At 34.8% G+C, this 23,911-nt stretch overlaps 1 protein-coding gene across 2 annotated transcripts in view; it reads right to left on the bottom strand.

The window, feature by feature from the left end:
* Window positions 1–1,098: 1,098 nt before the first annotated feature.
* TTC37 (tetratricopeptide repeat domain 37) overlaps window positions 1,099–23,911 on the bottom strand; it is a 48,758-nt gene continuing 25,945 nt past the window's right edge. For both annotated transcript variants that reach the window (XM_032213252.1, XM_032213253.1), the window contains exons 28-41: window positions 21,845–21,922; window positions 20,709–20,833; window positions 19,895–20,018; window positions 17,240–17,461; window positions 15,604–15,676; window positions 13,885–13,938; window positions 13,691–13,787; window positions 10,634–10,762; window positions 9,262–9,383; window positions 8,284–8,442; window positions 5,674–5,826; window positions 4,528–4,658; window positions 3,450–3,573; window positions 1,099–1,642 (exon numbers count right to left, since the gene is read on the bottom strand). In XM_032213252.1, coding sequence (XP_032069143.1) covers window positions 1,562–1,642; window positions 3,450–3,573; window positions 4,528–4,658; window positions 5,674–5,826; window positions 8,284–8,442; window positions 9,262–9,383; window positions 10,634–10,762; window positions 13,691–13,787; window positions 13,885–13,938; window positions 15,604–15,676; window positions 17,240–17,461; window positions 19,895–20,018; window positions 20,709–20,833; window positions 21,845–21,922 — 1,672 coding nt within the window. In that variant the 3' untranslated portion in view covers window positions 1,099–1,561. The remainder of the gene's footprint in view (window positions 1,643–3,449; window positions 3,574–4,527; window positions 4,659–5,673; window positions 5,827–8,283; window positions 8,443–9,261; window positions 9,384–10,633; window positions 10,763–13,690; window positions 13,788–13,884; window positions 13,939–15,603; window positions 15,677–17,239; window positions 17,462–19,894; window positions 20,019–20,708; window positions 20,834–21,844; window positions 21,923–23,911) is intronic.

The raw sequence follows: 23,911 nt of genomic DNA, 5'->3' as shown, positions 1-23,911 counted from the left end.
AAAGGGAGAACATAGTTCACAAGAAGCAGGGACTAATTAGGCAGCGAAACCAAGTAGAGAAAGTGGTTTTACAAGCAGTAAAAATTCTTATGTTTTTATAAAAAGCAGAATGAATCATTCTGTCAACCTTTATGTCAGAAGTGGGTTCCACAACTGATGTTTGTAAGGGCTATTTTGAATATGAATATCTAAAATTAAGAACTATTTCTTCAAAGGAACTCTCCATTCTATTGAAATGTAGATTTACTGTAATTATCTAATGATTAGCAGCACAAATATAATTTCACTTTAACAAGCAAACTGATAGTCATTATCAATAAAACATGCACTACGAAGGAAAAAAGAAGAGCTTAATGCATTTGGGTGAAGAATTCTTAAGAAAGGTTAAATATGAGCAATTCAGTTGGAGTCCTTGGTCTTATGTTTTTCATACTGTCCCTCCCAGAGTAGTTGGGAGTCAGACGGGATGTAAATATAATAAATCTAATTAATAAAAATAGAATTTAATGTGGAAGGAATATTACTTAACCCCTTTTTTCTGATAGGTTTAATTGTGGATGTAGATGGGTTGGGTGGTGGTGGAAAACAAGAGAATTTTAAATCACAGAGATGACTTGAAATTAAAATTAAAATACACCTCTTCACCATTTGGCTCCAAATTATAGCCCAGCATTTGTATATGAAAAACAATTTAAGAACAATGAAATAACATTTGTTCTTATAAGCATGTCCTACTTCATACTTACCATCTATTTTATGCTATGTTTGAAAGTACTCGATTCTGAAACAACTTGAACTTGATGAGCAAGGGAGCATCAAGTACTATGGCCTCATATCATCTTTGAATCTAATTTAAACTAAAAATATTTATTTCCCAAATGAACTCTAATGAAGGTAATGAATAAAACCAGAGAACTGAAAATCTACTTTTGTCAGGCTCTGCCCATCATCTCTCTGAAATCAAAGGTTTGCTGCAACTGTACCGTGAAAGACAGCCAGGACACATAACATTAAACATAGTCAGGAAAAAATTAAATATTTGGATGAAATCATAAAGTTCTGAATTAAAAGGTTCTGCATGCAGAGTAAGATGTAAACAATGTTTCAACAGATTTTATTGTTTCATCACTAAGTTAAGGATTATTTATTTTGCTTGAGAAGCTGTAGAAAGATACATTGCTAAATGGAAAAAAATGAAATGGGACAGAAACAGCAAGGTCTTAGCAGACTATGAAGATAAATATAGTCCAAAGTTTATTTAACACATGGACGTATTATTAAGATTCCGTTTTATGACAGAAATATGTCACATTTAACTCTACAGTGGAGGTCAAAACCTTTGTGCTTTCCAAGGTCACTAGCATATACTGTAATTTCTCAGTAGGGGCACTGATTAAGTACTGCATATGTCAATAAAATTTCAACTGGATAGTTTAATAACTGTTTCCTTTTAATATAAATTGGACAGTTAGCACTTGTGATTTAAACTCAAGGTATTTGTCATGAAGATGTTGTTTCCCAAAGCCTCCAAAGTTATTCTGATTCTTCACTAATGTTTGTGCTAGGAGGCTGCTGCTGAGAGTTTCTTGTCTAATTCCAAAACTCGAATATCTCCATTAGCTTTGGCATTTGCTGTAAGAGCCTGCAGAATTTGGAAACCAGAGAAAAAAAGATTTATGCGTTAATGAGAGTATCTCAGAGTGTAAGAGTTGTTTACTTATTTGCTAATCAATCACAAGCTAAATAGGCCAATTGGTTGTATGCAGGGATTGCAAAAACCTCCTGAGCCAAACCATTCCATGCAGGGGATTGCTGCTTTAAGATGCTCTGGACCTGCTCTGAAACATTCATCTTTCAGATGTTTGGAATATACAGAATGAAATGGGACTGAAGAGTGTGGGGGTGGGGAAAAAGAACAGGCCAAAGAGTGAGGATATTCATTGTTAAAGGTACATGTAGGCAGCAGCGACTTGGGAGAGGCAGGGAAAGTGATATGGTTAAGTGCTAAGCCAGTGGGACAAGCTGTTGCTGGGAGTTTGAACTGTAATAACCAAGCGGTGCAAAAGTGGACACATTAGCAGCAACTAAGAGGGGGAGAGGGAAGAGATGAGGAAGATGGGAGGGCCTATAAGATCTGTTGCACTGGGACTTTAGCAGCAGTAGTTGTGGAGGGGAAGCAGAGGACCAAAGGGAAGCATTGAGATGAGAGGGGAAAATGGCCACTCAGAAGCGAAGGGAGGGGGTTAGGATTACTTCAGCATTAGGGTTACCTCAACATTGTTCTGCTAGCCCTGTGAAATCATTCTAGGACCTCTCTGAATTTTGTTTCAGTTAAAATCCAGAAATACAAAAACATTTTGTGTTTCGATACACAGCTAACCCAAAAGTGTAACTACCAGAACAAGATGCATTTGGGTTCGAAAGAAAAAACAACCTGTGCACACTTCTAGTTTTGCAACTTATAGTTTGAAGTATGGATAGTGAAGTAACTTAAGTAATATCATTATCCTCCATGCTATTTTTTATTTTTATTTTTTTCCCTAGTTTATTCCTCCAACGATTGTGGCAAGATAGCCAAAGTTCCCATTCCACCTTTACTCTGTTCAATATTAAAACTGAAGCAGGCCACAATTGGTATGAACATGTAAGAGGTGAGGGGGGTGGGGGGAATCCGATGGCTTCTTCCACTTATCAGGAGTAACTGTCTTTTTTCTTGAAAGCAGATAAAGCAGTTCCCACACTGCTACCTCAGATTACATTCATTCTATGAAGGGACAAAAAGGAACTAGGAGATAAATGTGTTTCTTGGAAAATAGAAGAATTGTTTTAATGTGCGGTCAGCTCCTCAGAGTTGCATTTGCAAGATGGGTAGCCATATAAATGAACTTAATAAGCAATCCAATATTAAGGCAAACTCTTTAATTGCTGAAGCCACTGACTACTGTAATCAATGTTCTCTTTTTTAAAAAATAACCTGATGGTTACCGTTAACTATATGATTAATGAGCACTTTTGATTCATGAATGCATTATGGTATGAAAAAGAAATCTATTTTCAATATTGCAAATAATATTTCTTTATCTAACATATAAGTATCATATATAGTTCCTTAAACTAAGGAACAAAGTTTAAACAAAGTTCCTTAACTATCTTTCAAGTTAAAGGTTAAAATGAATGGTACAACATATAAATGCAACAATTTGAACTGAAAAAAGGTACATCAAATGTAACAGCTTACTACAAACATAAAATTGTAATCCTTCATTAAAGCTATTATAGACAAATTCTAATAGTGCTTCCTGAAAAGAACATTCCATAAGTGCAACATTAAAAGGTTTCTTTTTTGCAAATAATATATCCACCTAAATAAATAACAATGGACATATTAAACTCTGAAATAAAGCACTGAGAAACCTACTTAGCATATATAACATGGAAATATTTCTTACATCGATTAATTCATAATCATCTTTAGCATATAAATGTCTTAGGAGATACCATCGGGCAACTGATACTACAGTTTCTGGAAATCCAGATTGATATACCACTCTCTCTAACATACGACGTGTTTCTCTAAAAAACAACAGAGAAAGTAGAATACTGATTAAATGTTATAAGAAATAATGAGAAAATGGCAAAATAAGTACGAATCTACAGCATTTTAGGTATTCAAATACCTTATATTTACATTAATTCATGTTTACAAGGAAGCATGATTTTCTCTCACTAAAAATGAGCAGAAAATAGTTACATTCTGGAATATAAAACTAAATTTAACACATCATTAAAAGACAGTGAATTACTGAACGGTGACATTAAGAGGAGGCACAAACAGCTTGTTAGATAGATGGTGACTGTTTACAGGTGAGAAAATGTCTTCATTATCACTCAATCAGATTCTTGGCCCCAGTTCAAAGAATAATTCCATGCAAACAAAGCTACTTTATAACAGCTAGAAATGCTGTTTGAGTTTCCTATAAAGCTTCCAAACAGGCCATTTATTCTGCAATTTTAAAAGGCCTCTCTGATAATAAAACTTTCACAGCAATTTGCAACAACCATGTCCTTACTCTCAGGGAAACAACAAGTTTAGGGATTTTGCTTCCATCAAACGAGACTCTCTACTGCACCTTATTATAATTTTATACTTTATGATAGCAACCCTCAACTATCTTTTAATTTTATGCCATCTATATGTTTTTGAATTAGGGTAAATACCGTGTTTCCCTGAAAATAAGACAGGGTCTTATTTTCTTTTGACCCCAAAAATAAGCACTTGGCCTTATTTTTGGGGAGGTTTATTATTTTTGAGGTGCAGGAGGTGGTGAGTGTGTCACCTCATGGCTACTGCTGTGTTGCAATATTTTTGGGGGAGGGCTTATTTTTTGGGGAGGGCTTATTTTAGTGCATGCGCTCAAAAGCCTGATTGGGCTTATTATCCGGGGAGGTCTTATTTTCAGGGAAACAGGGTAAAAATGTAGCAACATTTATGAATGAATTCCACGTAATACATAAACCCATACCCACCGTGAACCCATTTTGCGATTATACTGCATAAGTGCTTGAAATAGAATACCCAATGGACAGAAGGAAATTTTCATAGCTTCTGTTGTGGCTTCTTGAACTAGAGATGGCCAGTGATCATTTGAAACATTAGCCTAACAAACAAACAAACAAAAAGTAAACACCCAGTTACTTATTTCTAACACCATTATGTCTTGCAGCAATTACAACTAAAATAGTTTCATAGTGATATATCTTTTTTTTTCATTCACCTCTTAATTAGTATGAAAAGTAGCATAGAATTCTAACATAAGGAAGTAACTTTCTAACTCTTTTGGTAAAATGGATTAGCCACAGCTACTAATTTTACCAAATATTTATTTAAATCTATTTTTAATGCAACGTCTCTCCATATCATAGACAAAAAGGTCTTAATTCATGAATAAATTATTATTTTGAAGCTCTAATCAGTACCCCCTTTCATAAGTCACCAACCATGTAAAACAATACTCCCCAATATCAATTATATTAACAAAACATTTTAACAAAATATTCTTTACTCCACTAACAGAACAATGAACTGATTGCCAATATAATATATTAAAGCAAAATCACTGGCTATTTTAGCTATATGTATATCAGAGATGGGCTTCTTCCCACATTACTGCTGGTTTGGTGCATGCATGATTTTGCCTATAAATAGGTCTGTGCATACGCAGAACAGTTAAAAAGGAGAAAAAAAAATATTGCGGCGATCGGGGAACCAGTTCGGGGGCATGGCGAGCATACCATCCCTACCAGTTCAGAGACCCAGTCGCCATTTCCACTAATGGTTCCACCGAACCAATGTAAACTGGCAGGAATCCACCTCTGAAGTACATGCTGTTAACAACTTGAGTTCTAAATTGTAAAATTTAAATATTCAAAAACATAATGTGGAATATCTTTTTTTAAAGTGCAAATCTCTGAGAATAGCTGACAAATACTATTATGTCATAATACATTTGTGATGAAACTTGATTAGTACAATTTCCTTTATCATACAATTTGCAAAGGCAAACTATCTGTATATTTTCTGATTCCTCCCATAATGGTTAATTGAGAAGAACTATTTTAGTATCAGATTATTGCAATTTATTCATTTTATCATCTAACAATTTAAACTCTTACCATACAGATTTCTAATGCAAGCTTAGCAAGTCTTAAAAGACTACAGAGTTTCCCACTCAAGTTCCCTTGCTGTGATGCCAATTTTAAACTTTTTCGGTAACACATTTCTGCACCAACCATCATTCCTTGTGACTGATAGACTTGTGCCAACCACTGGGAAAAAAGAAATCAAGTCCATTGTTTTAAAAAAGCATGTTTTATATTTAATTTCTAGTTTTTAAACATTACTGCAAGCATTATGTTAAAAGTGAAATTTCAAACAGCCAAGGTTATTTTAAAAAAATAAAATGTCTGTAACTCAAAAGAATCTCAAAAATATTTAACCCAATAATCTGGAATTTCACATGGAGCGCTCCTGAATGGTATAAGCAAACACACCTCAATAAAGTTCTTAAATTGCATATCTTTGAGCATGCAATGAAGTCTGAGACAAAAAAGGAAATTAAAGATCATGAATATAGCTTTCCCTCTCTAAGGTGCTGTAGTTGATAAGACAAGTTATGCAAATGTATAATAATCATCCTCTCTGGAGAGTTTCCAAATCAATTTTCATGACAGTATGGATAACTCTGGCAAGCTATATGAAGATAGTGCTGATTTGTTCCAAAAGGGACAAATAAATTCAGGTATATATTCCCAGGAAGCAAACATCATTCATACACAACACAATATTGGCTTTTGTTACCATCAACTGTAAGCTTTCAAATGTTACCATTGTTGCATTGCATTCCAAATGAATCTCAAATACAATGGCTAAATGGGAGAGCTGGAGCCTGCTCAAATTAAGACTTAAAAGTAGCTGACCATGGTGCTGAATAGCTCAATTTTCATTCATGCATTTCTATGCTTCTGTTAGGCACAACCAAATTCCTTCATATTTTCATAATTTAAACTATACGAAAATGAAGTTTTCACCAAACCCATATATAGGCTTATCTTATATTAATTTGCTACAGACCTCTATTTTAAAACATGATTCCAGTCTTATTTCTTCTTGAGTCATGTAGTGCCGCAACTAATTATTTTACAAAAGATGTTCAGCACTTTCTCTGCCTACTTTGTTTCCTGAGGAAGGAGGAAGTTTAGTTTTGATCTAGTTTTGATCTTGGAGTAGTTTTGGGAGATAATACTCTTTATTCCTTGTAATAAATGGATAACTTTTTGAATACTCTGAAGTTCTGTTCCCAGTACCATAACAGGGAGTTAGAATTCTCTTGATTGGTCAACCTCTGGGACCTGATGGAATTACAGAATTTCAAAGGATATTTGGGGAAGCTCTTGTGCTTTATGCATACTTCAAGTGAAGCTTTAGTTGCCACTTGAAAAAATAGTTTGTGTTCTCTCTAGATCAGCTCTCATGATCTCTCTCTGCACATAAATTCCAGACAGTGTCCTGGTTTTCTGTCGAGTTTTGGGAGATGAAGCAGGTGTGGAAAGATGAAGAGTAAACAGCCCCTTACCAAGGTTTACTTCTTGGTGGCAAGAACACCAAGACACAGCTATTTTTCTTCTTTTCTGAAATCTGCATCCAATAATTTTCAATTGCTCCAATTCCTCTTAGGGAGGGATAGGTAAGACAATTAGTTGTTTAGCTGTTGTTGACTTCATATTCATCAACTTCTTACCAAGCATCTAGGATGCCATAATGTAACAGCATACTACACACACACACACACACACACACAGATTCCAAACTGTGTGGCCTTTCTAATTGGCAGATGGCGATTTTGTCAATACACAGATTTTCTAAGTGCCATCCAATAACCACTGGACCACCACAGCCAATAATCTTTAGATTTCGATTTTACTTTGTGATATTCTCCAATTCTATTTTACTGTCCTCAAGTATTGGCAGATCAATTATCCACACTTTGTCTCATCCAGAAAAACTGAGACAACAATTCATTGCCTAGCTTTTTCTTTGTTCTTTTATTTCTTGGACATATGTCAAAACATCTTTTGTTTCCAGTAATGAAAGAGTCTTATTTTCTGGGCAAAACATCAAGTACATTTATAAGAGCAGACGAATGGCATTAAAGACAACAATGCAAAGACTACTTGGATTCTAAAAATCATCTGGAGAAGCCAGCAAGCCAGTGTGTTGATGCAAGATTAAGAATTATTGACCGTATTTATGTCAACCTCTATTGACTCTAGGGTCTTGATGCTAAAAGCGACAGGGCAACTAAGCAGCCTGATTTTAAAATTTTGTACACTGGCAAAATGCACAGACCAGCAGCTTTTGATTATAATACTTGACTGCAATGCTCACAGAAATACATTCCCAACGTATGGGTAGACATGCCTGCTGAAAAGATCTATGCTGAAAACCATGCTTATCTATGAGCTTCCAATGCCTAATCTGGCCACACTGGGTTGTGTTCAAATGTAAGGATGTTCAACCAAACTGACAGCATGGCATATGCAAAAGTCGGAGGTGGGATATCTAAAGTCCACTCTGCTCACTCAATATATTACCTTCCAATTTTCAGCAGGCTTTCAGGAGAGAAAGCAGAAAGACTACTTATTCACAGTACTAGATGAAGAAGTCCCCGTATTGTGAAATATAATAAAGAGAACCCAATCATGGATAAATGAAGACAAACTTACATGCCAAGCTGTAATCAATGTGGAGTTGGAGAGAACTGCCTTTCGGAGCTCTTCCAAAATGGCATCAGGAAGCTCTTTGTGAGACTGCAAAAGTGGTTTGCACTGAACTTGTCTTAAGAGTAGGTACCACATTGGCTGCTCAGGAAATTTTTTTAAGCCCTAGAGGCAAAAAAAACCTCTCTTAATTCCATATAAAATAATTAAAACCACTTCACAACAAAAGCAGAGCTGTTATTCTAGCAACACAATTTCAATAAGTCAAAGAATCCAGTTATTTCAGTTATCAGTGAGCAAAAAGAGGATAAGAAACCATTAATTCTATACTTCGATTTGGTAAAATCAAAATATTTTCATGATGCTTAAAATAAGATTCCCAGCACATTATGATCAAGCAGTTATGCTGGTTCCGTGTTTCATGCAGCAAAGCAAGTTTTACTGGCAATTGATGTATGAATAATTGCAATTCAATTAACTTCTGACTTTTACAAAATCTTACTTTTCATTTTTTTTGGTGCTATTTATTTATGCTGTCAGTTTTGTTTGGGTATTTTTAAAACTGGGTTCATGCTTTGAACTTCTTGTAATCCACTAAAAAAACTCTAATAGCATATTGGACATATTATAAATGTCATTAGAAGCAACTGCACCTTACTAAACTTGTCATCTGCTTCTTTTTAATTTACAGTAATCCCAAAAGGAATCTAATGAGCTAATGAGAAGAGGCAAGAATGCAGAAGACTAGTAAACTAATGGCAAAATATTTTTTTAATATTTACAAACAAATTTAAAGCGAATCTCAGCCTTTCCACTGTAAGCAAAACCAGTACTGTCACTGCTGCATATTCACCATCATTTTTCAAATGGATTCACGTAGATATTCTGATATGGACAATATCTGAAATAATTTTTAACTCTCCGGATCAGTAACTTTACCTATATTTGAATAATGGTAGCATGTCATCTTAACATTAATCATACCTTTTCACAGAGAGCCTCAGCTTCTGAAGTTCTACCTGCCTCATTTAAGCCAGTAATAGCTTGGAAAAAAGACCATTCTTCGATTTCTTGAGCTCTGGAAGCTGGAAGTTCTTTGGCTTTAGCTACAAAGCATATGAGGTTCATTATTTCATAATATCCCATGTATTAAACCCAACTCTTTATAACAAAATGTATGCTATTCTGATATCAGTAAGAATAATTGTTTTTACATTATATCTATGACTATATCTATGTTTTTACAAAAAAATTTAGCATGGTGAGAGATTTTGGCTTTGGGAAGTTAATAGTTGAGGTCCCCTATTTTACACTATCTTCTACTCCTTAGGTTCCAACTCTCCAGGACCCTTTTTAGTTTTGGATTCAAGCATTTAGCTGCTACAATCAACAATGGGAAGAAATTAAACAAATTCTGCCTTTATGATATAAAGGAGTAAATTTCCTAATTTGTAAGAGTAAACTTTCTATTTCCCAAAGCAATTGATAGGATGTAGTCATGTAATTTGTTACATGAGCTACTGACATACTTGATCATCAGGAAAGATGGATCATCATTGGATGAATTAAGCTCTTACATTTTCACTATGTAATTAAGTTGTTTCTTTCACTGAAAGAGAAATGTTTTTGTGACCTACGGAAAGGGTCTAGTTAGAATGCCATTTGTTATAGGAGTTTTGTATTTGCAAAATACTTTTGAATAAAGGAAAGTACAGGTTTTGGTTAGCAGTGACAATTGAGACTAGAACTTCTGTCACTAAGAATGCAGTCATAAAATGTGACACCACTTAGTGATGTAAATTCCAGCACTTCTAGATGCTGTCATTAAGTTAATCCCATGCCACTGTTAAGTGCAACATTATGTGATTGCTATTTACAAACTTCTGCCAGCTGGTAGAAAGTGGGGAAGAAGGTTACAAATGGCTAACAGGGGACTGCAAGATGCTGCAGCATTGTAATTGTGACTGGGCACACATACCTTATGTGAGAGCTAGAAGGCCCTAAGTCAGATAGTCTTCCTTTCTAGTAAAAAAAAACATCTGAGACTAGTCAGGTCGTTTACGAATCAATGCATGGATGTTAACCTTCTGACACTCTACTGCCAGACCTTCTCTAGCATGTCAACCAAATTATACAGCTTCTTTTCCCACAGTGTTTGCAATGATTGTTTAATCAGACTTACAGGTCTACGGTCTCTAGGTTTTGCACAATTTCCATAATTATCCTTAAAAGAACATGTTTTTCTATCTATACTGCATAGACATTGCTGCAGCCCAGTGTACCAATATTTTCATTAGTGATTTCAGTTAAAAACAGCAGTAAGAACAGTTGTTTTTAAGAAAAAAAACAGCCTTACTCTTAGCTGAGATTGCAGTGACAATCATTTTTTCCAGATGTGTCTGCTTGGATTGCTTATTATGCAGATGAGCAATTGTGTTTTCTGCCTGGCAAGCAGCCAAGAGTACTGCCCAAGCTGTAGGATCATCTGAAAAGATACAAATACACGGAAGAGGTCATTTTCAAATTAGACCACCAAACTATTGGAAAAATTAAACAAGTGGATGCACACAAAACATAAAACCTAAAATATAAAGTGAACAAATCACTGCACCCTCAAGGCCTGAGTCACATAAAAAACTTGGCCTTCAGAGAAGGCAGGGCAAACATCACTACAACACAACATGCAATCTTGGAGCTCCAGGATTGCTGTTGATATCTCTGTTGCTGGACGGTCCTTTTGGACCTAAACCATCCAGAAGGGATGGTGATAGAGAAGAGCATGTCCTGCTGATCTCAGGGACATCACAAAGTCCCTGATCGATCCAGGAGAAAGCTCTTTTTGCTGGCTACAAGAGAAGCAACCATTTCTAAGCTGCATAAGGTTGGGACAGACCCCTGAATGGAAGCTCAGCAGGAGAGAGAGAGTGTGTCAGAATTGGTGAGATAAATTTTACTTTTAGAGAACACCCCAAAAGATTTAAAGTTAAAATTGAAGACAGAAAAGAGTAAGCGGTGGATTAGCCTGAATTAAGACTATTGTGTTATCTTTTTTTCTTTAATTTTGTTTCCTTTTTATGGATGAAACTTTTACAAATGCCTCGTACTTTTTAAATTGGACTGGTCTCTTTTTCCCTTCTTCTTCTATTTTTTTTTCATTTTTTGTGTTTGTGGATTAAGAATTCCTTTCTTATCTTTCCTCAACACACGGCAGGATTGTCCTTTTTAACCATTTTTTTTCTTAACCCAAAAAATGCTTAGAGAGAGAGCTAAAAGTAGGGGGAAAAGAAGTAACACTGCCATCTAGAGGTTGGAGGCTTGGAAATATTGGTTTTTTTATATTTGACGTATATCTCGTGCTTCAAGGCTTCAGAATTTGTTTATTGAAAGAATAGTAGGAAGAGTACAGTTTGTTTACACAGGTGCTCTTCTGGAATATTATCAGTAGCTGGACTGCAGTAAAGGGAAAGCCTTGACTTGAAAGATTATAGTGAATTTATTTGAAACCTAGTAAAAGGCCTTGGATGTCCTAGTGGCAGTGTTTACAACCTGGAAAAATGGCACAATATGAAGAAGGGGAAATAACTTTGCAAAAAATTATGCTAGAAATTCAAAAATTCCTAATAAGCACAGAAAGAATTGAAAAGAATCTGGGGATTATAGAACAAAGAACAGAAAGAATGGAGGGAAGAGTTGAGGATATTGATGGAACAATGATGAAACTTGAAGATAGAACTCAAAAAATTGCAGAGAAATATAAACAAAGTGACAAGAAAATTGTTGATACTGACAGCAAACCGAGAGTGAGGGAAATGATACGTATGGAACACTGAAAGGAGAGGTAGACAAGCTGTATCTCTATCTCATGCTTCAAAACATAGATGAAGAAAGGGGAGAAAATTTGGCAGAAACAATGAAAGTATCTTCAGCAGAAGCACCAGTGATAACCAAAGGCAAGCTGATGAAAGGAACAGTTTCAAGTCTTTACAAAATATGCAATGAACAACAAGTTGCCAAGTGAAGTTCACATAAGACTTATCAAGAAAACACCTAGAATATAGATGTTATAAATGGCAAGAGATATTGGACTGCATTACTACTGGAAGGATACAAGATGATGAAATGAAATGTCATAATAAAATTAAGTTAAACTTAGTTAAACTTTGAGTATTATGTATAAGACGAAGTAATAATAGTTGTAGTCAAATAAATGATTAATAAAGATAATAATGCATTTATATATACCAGATTGATATATGGAATTTTGTATAAGCTGTAAATGAGGACCATGGAGATGATGTGTAAAAGCCTTTTTTTATAAAAGATAAACAATTCTATATAGAAGATAAATATGTAGCACTATTGGATGAGTTCAGGATAATGTAATGAAATGTCATAATATAAATTTAGTTTAAATTTAGTATGCTTCATATAAAAAGGATGTAATAATAGCTATATTCAATGAATGTTTAATAATCATAATAATTGTATGCATATATATATTAGATTGATGATATGAGCAATTGAATGTATGAAAATGAGTAAGTTGACATATGAAATTAGAGAACAAAAAGATAAACAATTTTATAGGACATGGGATATATTTAATTAGTGGTTATATTAAAAAAATATGGAATTGAAAATTTATTACAGAATGTTATCAACACCAAAAAAAAGAAAGAAAATGACTCAAAATAGGATATAAACAATACTTATTATACGACATGTTGAAGATGATGTAATGAATTATTATAATATAAATGAACCCAAATTTAGAATACCTTGTTTAAAATGAAGAAATAATAGTAACAGTCAAACAAATGAAGTACTATAATAATAATGTATACAAATATACTTGATTGACAATATGTGACTTTATATAACATTTAAGGGATGACTACGGAAAGGATGCACAAAAACCTTGTAACCAATCGACACACTGTACAGAATTGAAAACTTTTTATGTTACGTGTTTTGTTTGTTTATGTTTGTTTAAAAAAATAAAAACATATATATATATATAAAAACTTGGTTCTTAGATGCTTATTATTGTTTAGGTCTCTAGTGCTCAGAGTGATGAACTAGGACTGGAGAAATGCAGGCAAATGATCCCATTCAATCACAAAGTGCACTGGGTGACTTCTGGCAGTCATCTTATAATACAACATGCTGCACAAGATTATTGGGAGAATAAAACTGGAAAACATATACTATATCTGCTGTCATGAGCTGCTAGAAAAAATACGAATATAATCAATAAAGAAATAAATTAGTATGTCATTTATCTTTTTTGTCTTGAATCTATCAATCACTTGTTAAAATATATTCTTGAAAAGATTCTGGGTACAGGTCAAATTTAGAGTAAGAATTAGTAGCTCTAGTAGCTTATTATTAGTAGCTTAAATATAAGTATCACCTGGAGAAAGATGAACTGCTTTTAGAATATTCTTTTTGTTTTCAGCTTTGTGACATCCTGTGGCCAGTTGATTAACTGCGGTATTCAGCAAGGCTTTCTGAACAAAAGAATACAGAGCAAATGCTAATTTTGACTTTCTTAAACAGAAAGTATTGCTCCAAGGTGATCATATTTTCAACATCAAAAACACTAACCTTCCCATGATTTAGATCAAGAATACAAGCAATATTTCCTGCCACAGCTCCACCCTATAAGAGCAAACATTGATTAAGAATGACATTTCAGAATATTAGCAGTAAAACAAAACTAACAGTACATCAGAATAATTCTGCTGCATTTGGCAAAAATGGTTAAATACAAAGATTTAAATATTCTAACAAAATGAAGCCATCTTTTATCTTTTCCTTTGTATTTGTTTGTTAACATAGGATAAATCTGAATCGAAAGTAGTGGCACTGAGAGGGAACTAAGATCTTTTAAGAGGCAAAACTTAATCCCACTCGCTGATCCCTATGGACTCCATGGGAGTTCGGGTGGATTTTTTATCCTCAGTGATTTCATAGGTGATGAAGTTAACATTATACATAATTTTGCAGCAGATGATTTACAACTGGTTGAAGTTTTTCCCATTGGTAGAATCACCTGTTTTCCTTTCCTGAATGGCTATTTGCAGTAGCTGATGGGAGGAGATAGTTTACATTTTTCTTTACCATAAAAAGCAAAACTAGTAATGAAGTTCAAGAAAATAGTAGCAGATAGTTGCCTTTTTTATCCATTGGAAAAATAAAGGTTTTTTTTCAAGGAAGGAAAAAAATCCTTCTTATTTCTGATGGTATGGGGAGGAGGGTGAACTGGTTGGCGAACTGGTCGGGGCCTAAGTATTGGTACCAATAGTACATTAGAGGAAAAAAAGTACTTAACAGCTGAATTAACATGTATTTGTCTAGTGAGAAGAGCTCATTATTTAACCTTAGCCTTTAAGAAAGTGGTGACAAAGACAAAATAAATTTTGCAGGAACTACAAAATGGACATATATTCCAGGAAAAAATCAAAACTACATTATGCAAGGAAGCAATACTCGTAGAGGATTGTAACTTCCACCACAAATAGGAGAATGTGCTTTTTAAAAAACAAGTATTCCCTGTTATAGCCCTACTATATTCCCTATTATAGCCCTACTATAAATTATCTTTTCCACCAGCACATCTGCTATTTACTAAAGAGTTCCATGAATCAGCATACATGCATTTCAGTTAAAGAGAACTTCTGAGATTGTGCCAGATTCTAGCATTTTCAATAGACTTCAATCTTTTCTCATTAACACCCCTCACATAATTGTGGAAGGACCCACTGTCACGATTTGTTTAGCTCATAATATTTACTTATTACATCTTTTACCCAACTTTCAGGATATCTGTCCGCCAAAAGGAGCTTAAAAGTAATGTAAAACATTGTAAATAAAAATGCAATAAATATTACTGCAAAAGAAAAAAAAATCCTGCAGAACAGCTGGCAGGATTCTTCGCACTGGGCAACTGATGATAATGAGCCTATGGAAAGCTAAGAACAGGTTTCACAGGGCAGTCTTCTGAGAGGGTTGTCAACCTATCTTCCTCCATTTCTTTTCAAAGAACCTTTCATTTAGCAGGTAACAATAATGACTTGCGTCTGTGCGTGTATGTGAACAAAAGGGTACAACTAAGCAAGCTGCTATGTTGGTGGTTATCTTTTATGTTTTTAAAAAAACAATATGACAATTGACAAGTAGAACATGTTGAACATATCTGCTTGTCAAAATGATTGAACTCTAATGTTGATGCTAATTTTGAAAACTCCTTTTATTACCATGTGCTCATTTAATAAATCTGTAATTCAGCATGTATGTATTGCACTCTCATCTATGCATATTTACCTTGGCATTTTGTGGCACGTACCGAGGGACCAGTCTTGACAGCAGGGACCAGAGGGCAGGGTTATCGGGGTTGCTTAGGTAAGAGACCATGGCAGAGTTAAAGTCACAATTCTCTATATAGTAGAATCTATCAACACAGACTAAAATTATGAAATATACTTTCGGTATAACTGTTTCTAATACAGATGCTTCTAACTTATGCTTATAGTCCTTTTAATATAGTAAAGTAAATACAGATGCTTCTAACTTATGCTTATAGTCCTTTTAATATAGTAAAGTAAATACAGATGCTTCTAACTTATGCTTATAGTCCTTTTAATATAGTAAAGTAGTATCTTTGAAAAGATTTGTGAAAATATATATTAATTAGAACCAACTGAAAAAACAATAAATGGGTTAAATAGATTTAAATTTCAAAATAATATTGCTAGATGAACTGCATTTTTAAACCCTCCGTCGTTCAATTCAAAATAGATTCTAGATTTTGTTAAAATAATGTGGAGCAAGTAACTTTTGCTAATCTGAAAACTGATATTCATATCTGATATCATCAATGAAGCCCAATGAGGCCATAAAGTCTATGTCCACCTGGGTGTTTAGTTTGGCTATAAAAATCTGTTAGATACTAGTGAGCTTCCCAATTTTGAATGTTGCAACTATATTCTCAGTAATTTAACTCAATATAATTGATATGACAAATCAGTTGCTTCTAAATTCATTTACATGCAGTTCTCAGGCTGTACCCACTTATTCAGCGACTATGCAAAATTATGATGGCACTGATTGAAGAGACTCACACAACTGAAGCATTGTCACTATTACATGTTCATGATTCAGGTGATGGGAAACTGGCTTGCCATTAGGACAGTTGCAGCATCCCAAGATCTTATGGTTACCATTTGCTGCAACCTTCCCTACCAGCTTTCAAGTCAATAGGGAAACTGCCATACCCACCCACACACACTGTAGTGCCCACTCGCAGTATCCCCACTACTCACAAAACTTGCTTGCTTTTCCACACTTTGTATCCACTCACAATCCATAGTGCCCACCTGCTATACCTGCCTGTAGCTCTCACCCACCAACCTGCTTGCCTGATACTTCCACCTCTTTCTGCTTTGCTTTACTTAGTGGAGTTACGATAGCAACCAGGACTGCCGTTACATGACTTCATGCTTTACAACCACATTGCTTAATGAAGGAAATTCCAGTCCCAGTTCCCATCATAACCTAAAAAGTACCTGCAAATGTTATTACATTAACATAAATCACTTAACAGAGAATATCAGCAGGCAGTGTCTTGTTTAAACATCCTGACTTCCATTTGATGTCAATAGTCTTACCTTACCTAAACTGAAAATGTTAATAGTTTCCCCTAAATAATAGAATCAGTGTGAAAAATACTTCATATTAGTTGATTTTTATCCTATCAGAAGGGGAGAGTAGTCATCTAATTACATCTACTTTTATTCTGAAGATATCTCAAACTGCAAATCTCTACCTTGCCGTAGTTCAAAGAGTGAAACCCACAGGGCAGCTTTTGCGAGTAAAACTCAAGAGGATTTCAACACAGTACCTTTCTTTGGGGAATGGGCGATAAGCAAAAGTAACATTGCTTAATTTATAGTTCACATACCTGTGGACAGCTTTAGAAACTTGTCTTTGAACAGCCAGATGTCTGCCTTGTAATGCATAGACAGCAGATGCAAGAAGGCACCTCTTATAAACATTGTCTTTTTTCCCTGGGTGCTTTAACAGTTCTTTAAGTGCTGCGGTTGCAAGTGTGGCATCCTGCTTGATCAGCCCTAAACTGCACAAGGCTTGCAGGCTTTCCATGTTAGGCTCCTGTAATATAGAACTGTAAATGCAACACAGAAAATTTATTACTCCAAAGACCATTGCCTTAAAGTATAATATGAAGAGTCTGTTGCTTACTCGGCACAATATTTATAATTCAAAATGCTACCTTATACCTGAAAACCTTTATGTTTATGAAGCATTGCCAAATGCTTGGGGGTGGGCGGGGGAGCTTGTTCTGCATTTAGAAGATCCTACATTTGGGCTTATATCCCTAGTTGAAAGAAGTCAGTTCCACCTCCATGCTCAGCAGGCTTTATAGATTGGCTCCCCCGTGGCGAAGATCCTTCTGAAGTTCTCTGATCAATGGTCTGACTCAATAAGAACAGGTTTTCCTGTTTAGATGAATGTTTAGTCCTAAGAAACCATGCAGAGTACAGATTTATTTTGCTGAGTATGGCAATTACTATTCTTTGAATCTGTTTACACCAGTGACATTTAAGATCCAGGACTAACAATAGTAATACTCAAATTTAGTTTCTGCTTATATCTAGACAAATAACTAGTCAAATAATTTCCCCTGGGAATTCTCTTCCACAGAACAGTTTCTTTCAGAAAACACTATTTGACATACCTGACTATAAAAGCTACAAAACATCCCGGGGGGGGGGGGGTTAATAAATGGTTGACTAATAAAAATTGGAGGCAGTAAAGTCATATTAACAGATAGCTTGGTAATTTGGCAATAGCTTTGCAATCTACTATTGTATTAAAGTATATCACCATTCATTGAAAAGTGAGATAATGAATGAAATGTTTTCATGATTTACAAATGCAAATACGTGGTAGGTTATTTTTCTTTTCTTTTTTAATGTAATAGTATCATATATCCAAATTCACCTCATGAAAAAGATAGCAAAAGGGAACAAATTAATCTCAGCCCAAAGCTTGATTTTATTCATGCTCCCATCAGCCTTGAAAAGAAATCTGATAGTGCTGGAGTTGTGGAAGAGAAGGCAGGTGCAGTAACCAACTCATGCATATTTCATTCTCACCTATACTCAACTATGAACTAAGTCCTAAAGGATCAAAAGTCAGGCAGATAGTATTTTGACCCTATTTTTGCCCCACTTTCTTTTGTGTGAATGTGAAAGGTAAAATACCCCATGTCAGGCCAATCTGGGATTTCCTTCCTATCTAAACTCACAAACTTCTGTATCGCTGTATGTCTGAGAACTATTTTCCAACTCTGCATCTTATTCTGAGTGTTGTCATGTTTTTAGGTACTCACTCACTAGTGAGTCTGCTATTAAATAGAACACATGATTTTTATTAACAAACATGTAAAATACACACACACAAAATTTAGACGTACACCACATTTATACAATACAATATGAACAGGAACTTCCTGTTCTTTAAAATAGCAATTATCAAACGATACCGCTCACCTTATATTATTTCCCCTTCTATTGTATTTCATTTGGATTTCACCATTCTTAACCCTCTTATTTTACTCATAACTATTATTTTTTGAGTTTTGTTATATTCCTTCATTGATTCTTGTTTCTTTCCTCCATCCACCTATACCATTTATCCTATATCTGGTAGAATTCTGATTCTTCTTTTCCCTGGATTTCTTTAGTTAGCTTGTCCATTTCGGCACAGTACATAACCATTCTTATTATTTCATCTTCGCTTGGAATTAATTTGTTTTTTCATTTCTGGGCAAAGGCAATCCTTGCCACAGTAATTATAGTAAGTATTAAATACTGGATTTCTTTTTTGTATTTCGCAGACATTATTCCTAATAAAAAAACTTCAGGTTTCTATTCTATTTTAACCTCTGTTATTGCCTCCAGCCAATTTTTTATCCTTTTCCAAACTCATGCATATTTCATTCTCAGCTATACTCAACTATGAACTAAATCCTAAAGGATCAAAAGTCAGGCAGATAGTATTTTGACCCTATTCTCTCCCCACTTTCTTTCTGTGAATGTGAAAGGTAAAACACCCCACGTCAGGCCAATCTGGGATTTCCTTCCTATCTAAACTCACAAACTTCTGTATCGCTGTATGACTGAGAACTATTTTCCAACTCTGCATCTTATTCTGAGTGTTGTCATGTTTTTAGGTACTCATCCACTAGCGAGTCTGCTATTAAATAGAACACATGAAACAGGAATGTGATTGCAACCCTTGTAAAATAAGTTTTCTCCTTCAAAATTTGCCAAACCTCTCCCCCCTCCCCACCCCTCAAGGTGCATTCAATTCCTGCCAAGATATAAATTTGCATTTTGTGACTGCACTGTGCAATTCCTGAGGGGAGACATTTCCTGTTTTATCTTTCTTTTTTTGAAAGATGCTTCTGCAGATCCTCAAGTCAGCAAGGATTCCATTTTGCCTACAGTTCTCTAGGCTTATTAAAAGGGATTAGGATGATGCTAAAGTACTTTAATAGGTTTAGAGAAATACAGCTGTACTTACTCCTTACCATTTAAATAAGAGGGTCTTTGCAGCATCCACTCGGTTCTGTTTGTATTCTATTATTGCGAGGGCGGTTAATATATATGCTTTATCTTGGTCAGACTCTGCCATTGCAAGAGCTTTTTCATAAGCTAGGAATAAAAATGAGAAATTAAAAACAATGGCAAGTAGCAACCTTAATCAAATACTTGCCCACATATATATACACATATATACACATATACACACACATATATATCCCCTCTCTCTCTCTTGCACACACACAAATACACACAGAGAGAGAGAGAAGGGGGGGGAGAGATATCCTGTGTTAGCAACTAAACTCCCAAATTTTGATTATGTAATAGCAGTATTCTGCAATGGCTGTAACTTTAAGCAAGGATTATGAGTCCATTTTTCGTACCGTTGTAATTATGAACAGTCACTGAAAGAATGGCTGTAAATCAATGGCTACCTGTACTACCGTTTCTGATTTTGAAACAAGTAGGTTAAGAATTGCTACTGATAGAAATTAAGGCCTATTAGAGTTGATAGATAGTTCAACAATTTATGGCAGCACAATAAACAAGCATGGAACCAAACTGCAGCTCAGGCCTAGGAAACAAAGTTAATTTGGGTAAAATTTCAGAGGTAACTCACATTGTTAATATTTTTTGACTAAGCTGCACTTTGGAGGAAGATTTAATGAAATCAATCTATGACTATTCTTTATGGGGATTAAATGCTTGTGATCTTAATATTTTACTAAGTCAGCACAAAATCTAAATAGTGATTTTCACATAGTTTCTTCAGAGGAGACACTGTACAACTGAAATACTTACCCTTCTGACTTTCCTGGAAATGTCCTTTCTTGAAGTAAGACAGAGCAATTCCTACAATATCATCAAATTCTATCAGATGAGTTGTCAAATAAGCCTTGATGGCATCATCACACCGCCCAAGAGCACTTTAAAAAAAAAAACAGGACTAAATCTAATTAGAAAAAAAATAAATCACAAACATAAATTCAACTAAAAATCAAAATTTGGGGATGAAATTTTTCCCTAATGAATCGTGCTTGATAATTTAACAATTTTGCAATGGTATTTACTTTACATGTGATCATCTACCCGTGTTTTCCCAAAAATAAGACTGTGTCTTATTAATTTTTGCTCCAAAAGGCTTATTTTTCCAATTAGGTCTTCTTTTCAGAGAAACAGTATAAATCTCAAGCATGAATGGTGAAAATTAATGTGATAATGTGGTGAATGGCATAAAAGTTCAGAATTGAACTGTTTGGTTATAAAGATATCTGAAGATAAAGTTTAACAGACTGAGTTTAACCTTACATCTCAATGTGTTTGAATCTTAATTGTTTCTCCATTACATACTATCGGAACTGATTACCTAAGAGTTAACAGTAAGCGATTTGTGCTTTGAGCCATCAACATTTACAAGGGACATAGCTTAAGTGCTATTATCATTAGACAGTGAGTGGGTGTAATTTTAAATATCTCTTTTATAATTTGGTAGTCTTTTTCTTTCAGTCTTAGAGTTCCTGTTTAACTTCCTATTTACCCCCCAAAAAGAAAAGAAAATTATTTGCTGTCAAATTTTTATGACATGATTTCAGGAGGCTCTGGGTTTGCAAAAGAATGACTGGAAGCTCCTAAGTTGATTTCCGCAGTACTTTAAGACAGTGGCCCCCAATCTTTTGGGCACCAGGATCTGGTTCCATGGAGAATGGGTTTTCCATGGACCGGAGGGAGTGTGGTTTCATGTGCTTTCTGCATCCTGCAGATGGGTCTTCACTTATTTGTGCGGCCTGGTTTCTGCTATGCCACAGACTGGTGCCAATCCACGAATCTGGGGTTGGGGACCCCTAGTTTAAGAGACATGTTTTTTATTTGCTACATACTTTCTAGAACTGAGAATCTTAATTTGATAAGAATAATAATATGCTTAGTTTGCAACTTACCAGAGTGATCTTCCATAATTTCTCATCACTATGTTGTATCTTTCTCTGTCTTCAGAATTTGTCAGCAATAGGACTGCCCTGAAAAAAGTATCATAAATAAGACTTCCAAACATTTCAGTTCAGTAGCTTTCCTATGAAATGCTTGAGAAATTAAAAATTCTATATTTTGATTATAGAAAGACACTTCTGATTTTGTATCTAGAATTTTATCTTTGTCATTGTGTTTGTTAAATTTTAGGTATATAAGTCTCACCAAAAGGATTACTGTGTTTCCCCAAAAATAAGACAGGGTCGTATAGACAGGGTCTTATTTTCTTTTGACCCTAGCCATGGTCACCTCGTGGCTGCTGCTGTGTTGCAATATTTTAAAAGGGCTTATTTTAGCATATGCATCCAAAAGCTTGATTGGGCTTATTATCCGGGGAGGTCTTATTTTCAGGGAAACAGTGTAACTAAGAGGAGAAATAGAATTTCAGAACTAGAAAAGTATGACCTAAGGTTTGTATAGCATGATTTTCTATTATACAATAAAGTTAAAGCTAATGTAAAGCTTTTAAAAATCATTATATTAGAAGTGCCATATTAAGCATAGGGCATAAATATAATCCCAGATTGTGCCCAAAAATGCCTTTATGTGTCTTGGTACAAGATACATTTCATTGAAAAGAAAAGCAGGCAAAGAGAGATGGTGAGCCTATTGACAGTTTTATAACAAGAGCATGGAGAATATAAAATAAAAGTAAGAGATCAATTGACTGAAGAGAGATTTAGTTTTGAATTGTTTCCATATACATAGTTAAGAGAAAAATTTAAGATAGATAACAAGAAATTGGAATTGAACAGCAGAAGAAAGAATCTGAAATTGAACATATATTACAAACTTTCAAGTTGCAACTTTCGCCAATAAACTGGTACTTCGCTATTCATCATAAATTGATTTCAAGAGGTGCAATGAGTACCAAAAACAATGAGTACCAAACATTTTTTCCATAAGGAATAATGTATTGAGTCACAAAGCAGCTGACATCGACAAGCAGTGGCTTGCACATTGAGTACCAAATGAATGATGAGTAACAAGACAAAATATTCATGTCAAAATGTGTTGAGTACCAAATTCAATGACTTTCAAAGAAGTTGAGTACCAAAGGTACTAATGTACAAACTCCAACCTAGAAGATTCCAGAAGCTTAGATAATGTTAAAAAGGGTTAGTTTCTAGTATGCTGCATACTTATTTCATGCACCGAAAACTAACCCTTTCATACCTTCTCCTGACTTCCTTTATTGCCACTTATGTAAGGTAAAAACTGTATTTTATGCTTGTTGGATTTGCAAACAAAACAGATGTAGTGTCTCTTCCAACATGCTCTGTTTATAAGTCGACTTTCTGTATGTACAAATGATGAGCATGTAATTGCCAAAATGTATAAACTTTTGTTGAAATTTGAAATGGAAAAATAACAAGTAAAAGAGCATGATCAAACAAGCTAAGAATATAGAAAACTGAATATATAGAATATATGTTGCTTACATTGTAAACTGCCTGGAGAGTGGGGTAAAGTGCTATGGGATGGTATATAAGTCTAAATGCTATTGCTATAATGTGAAACAATGGGAAAGTATGTGGCTGAAACCTTTACCGTATTTTTCAGAGGCCAAGGTTTTGCAGAGGCATTTTTTTAAAAAAGTAGATAGGTAGATAGAGGGAGATAAAGAGAGAGAAATACAATAGGTAGGTAGGGAGATAGGTAGATAAAGAGAGAGAGAGACAGAGAGAAAGAGAGAGAGACAAAGAGAGAGAGACAGAGACAGAGAGACAGAGAGAGTGAGTAGGTAGGTAGGTAGAGGGATACAGAGAAATAGAAAGAGAGAGAGACAGAGGGAGAGAGAAATACAGTAGATGGGTAGACAATGGGTAGACAATTAGAAAAGAGTTATGGAAGATTGCTTTTATATATAACTTCTGCTAGATGATTATATGCACAAAAATGGAAAGACACTGAAAGACCCATGATGGACAAATGGCTAGTGAAGAGGACAGAAATTAGCAATATAGCAAAATTAATTT

The sequence above is a fragment of the Thamnophis elegans genome, chromosome 3 (genome assembly GCF_009769535.1).
Source record: "Thamnophis elegans isolate rThaEle1 chromosome 3, rThaEle1.pri, whole genome shotgun sequence".
Classification (NCBI taxonomy): Eukaryota; Metazoa; Chordata; class Lepidosauria; order Squamata; family Colubridae; genus Thamnophis; species Thamnophis elegans.
Note: the sequence above shows the minus strand (reverse complement) of the source record. Positions and strands in the feature narration are given on the sequence as shown.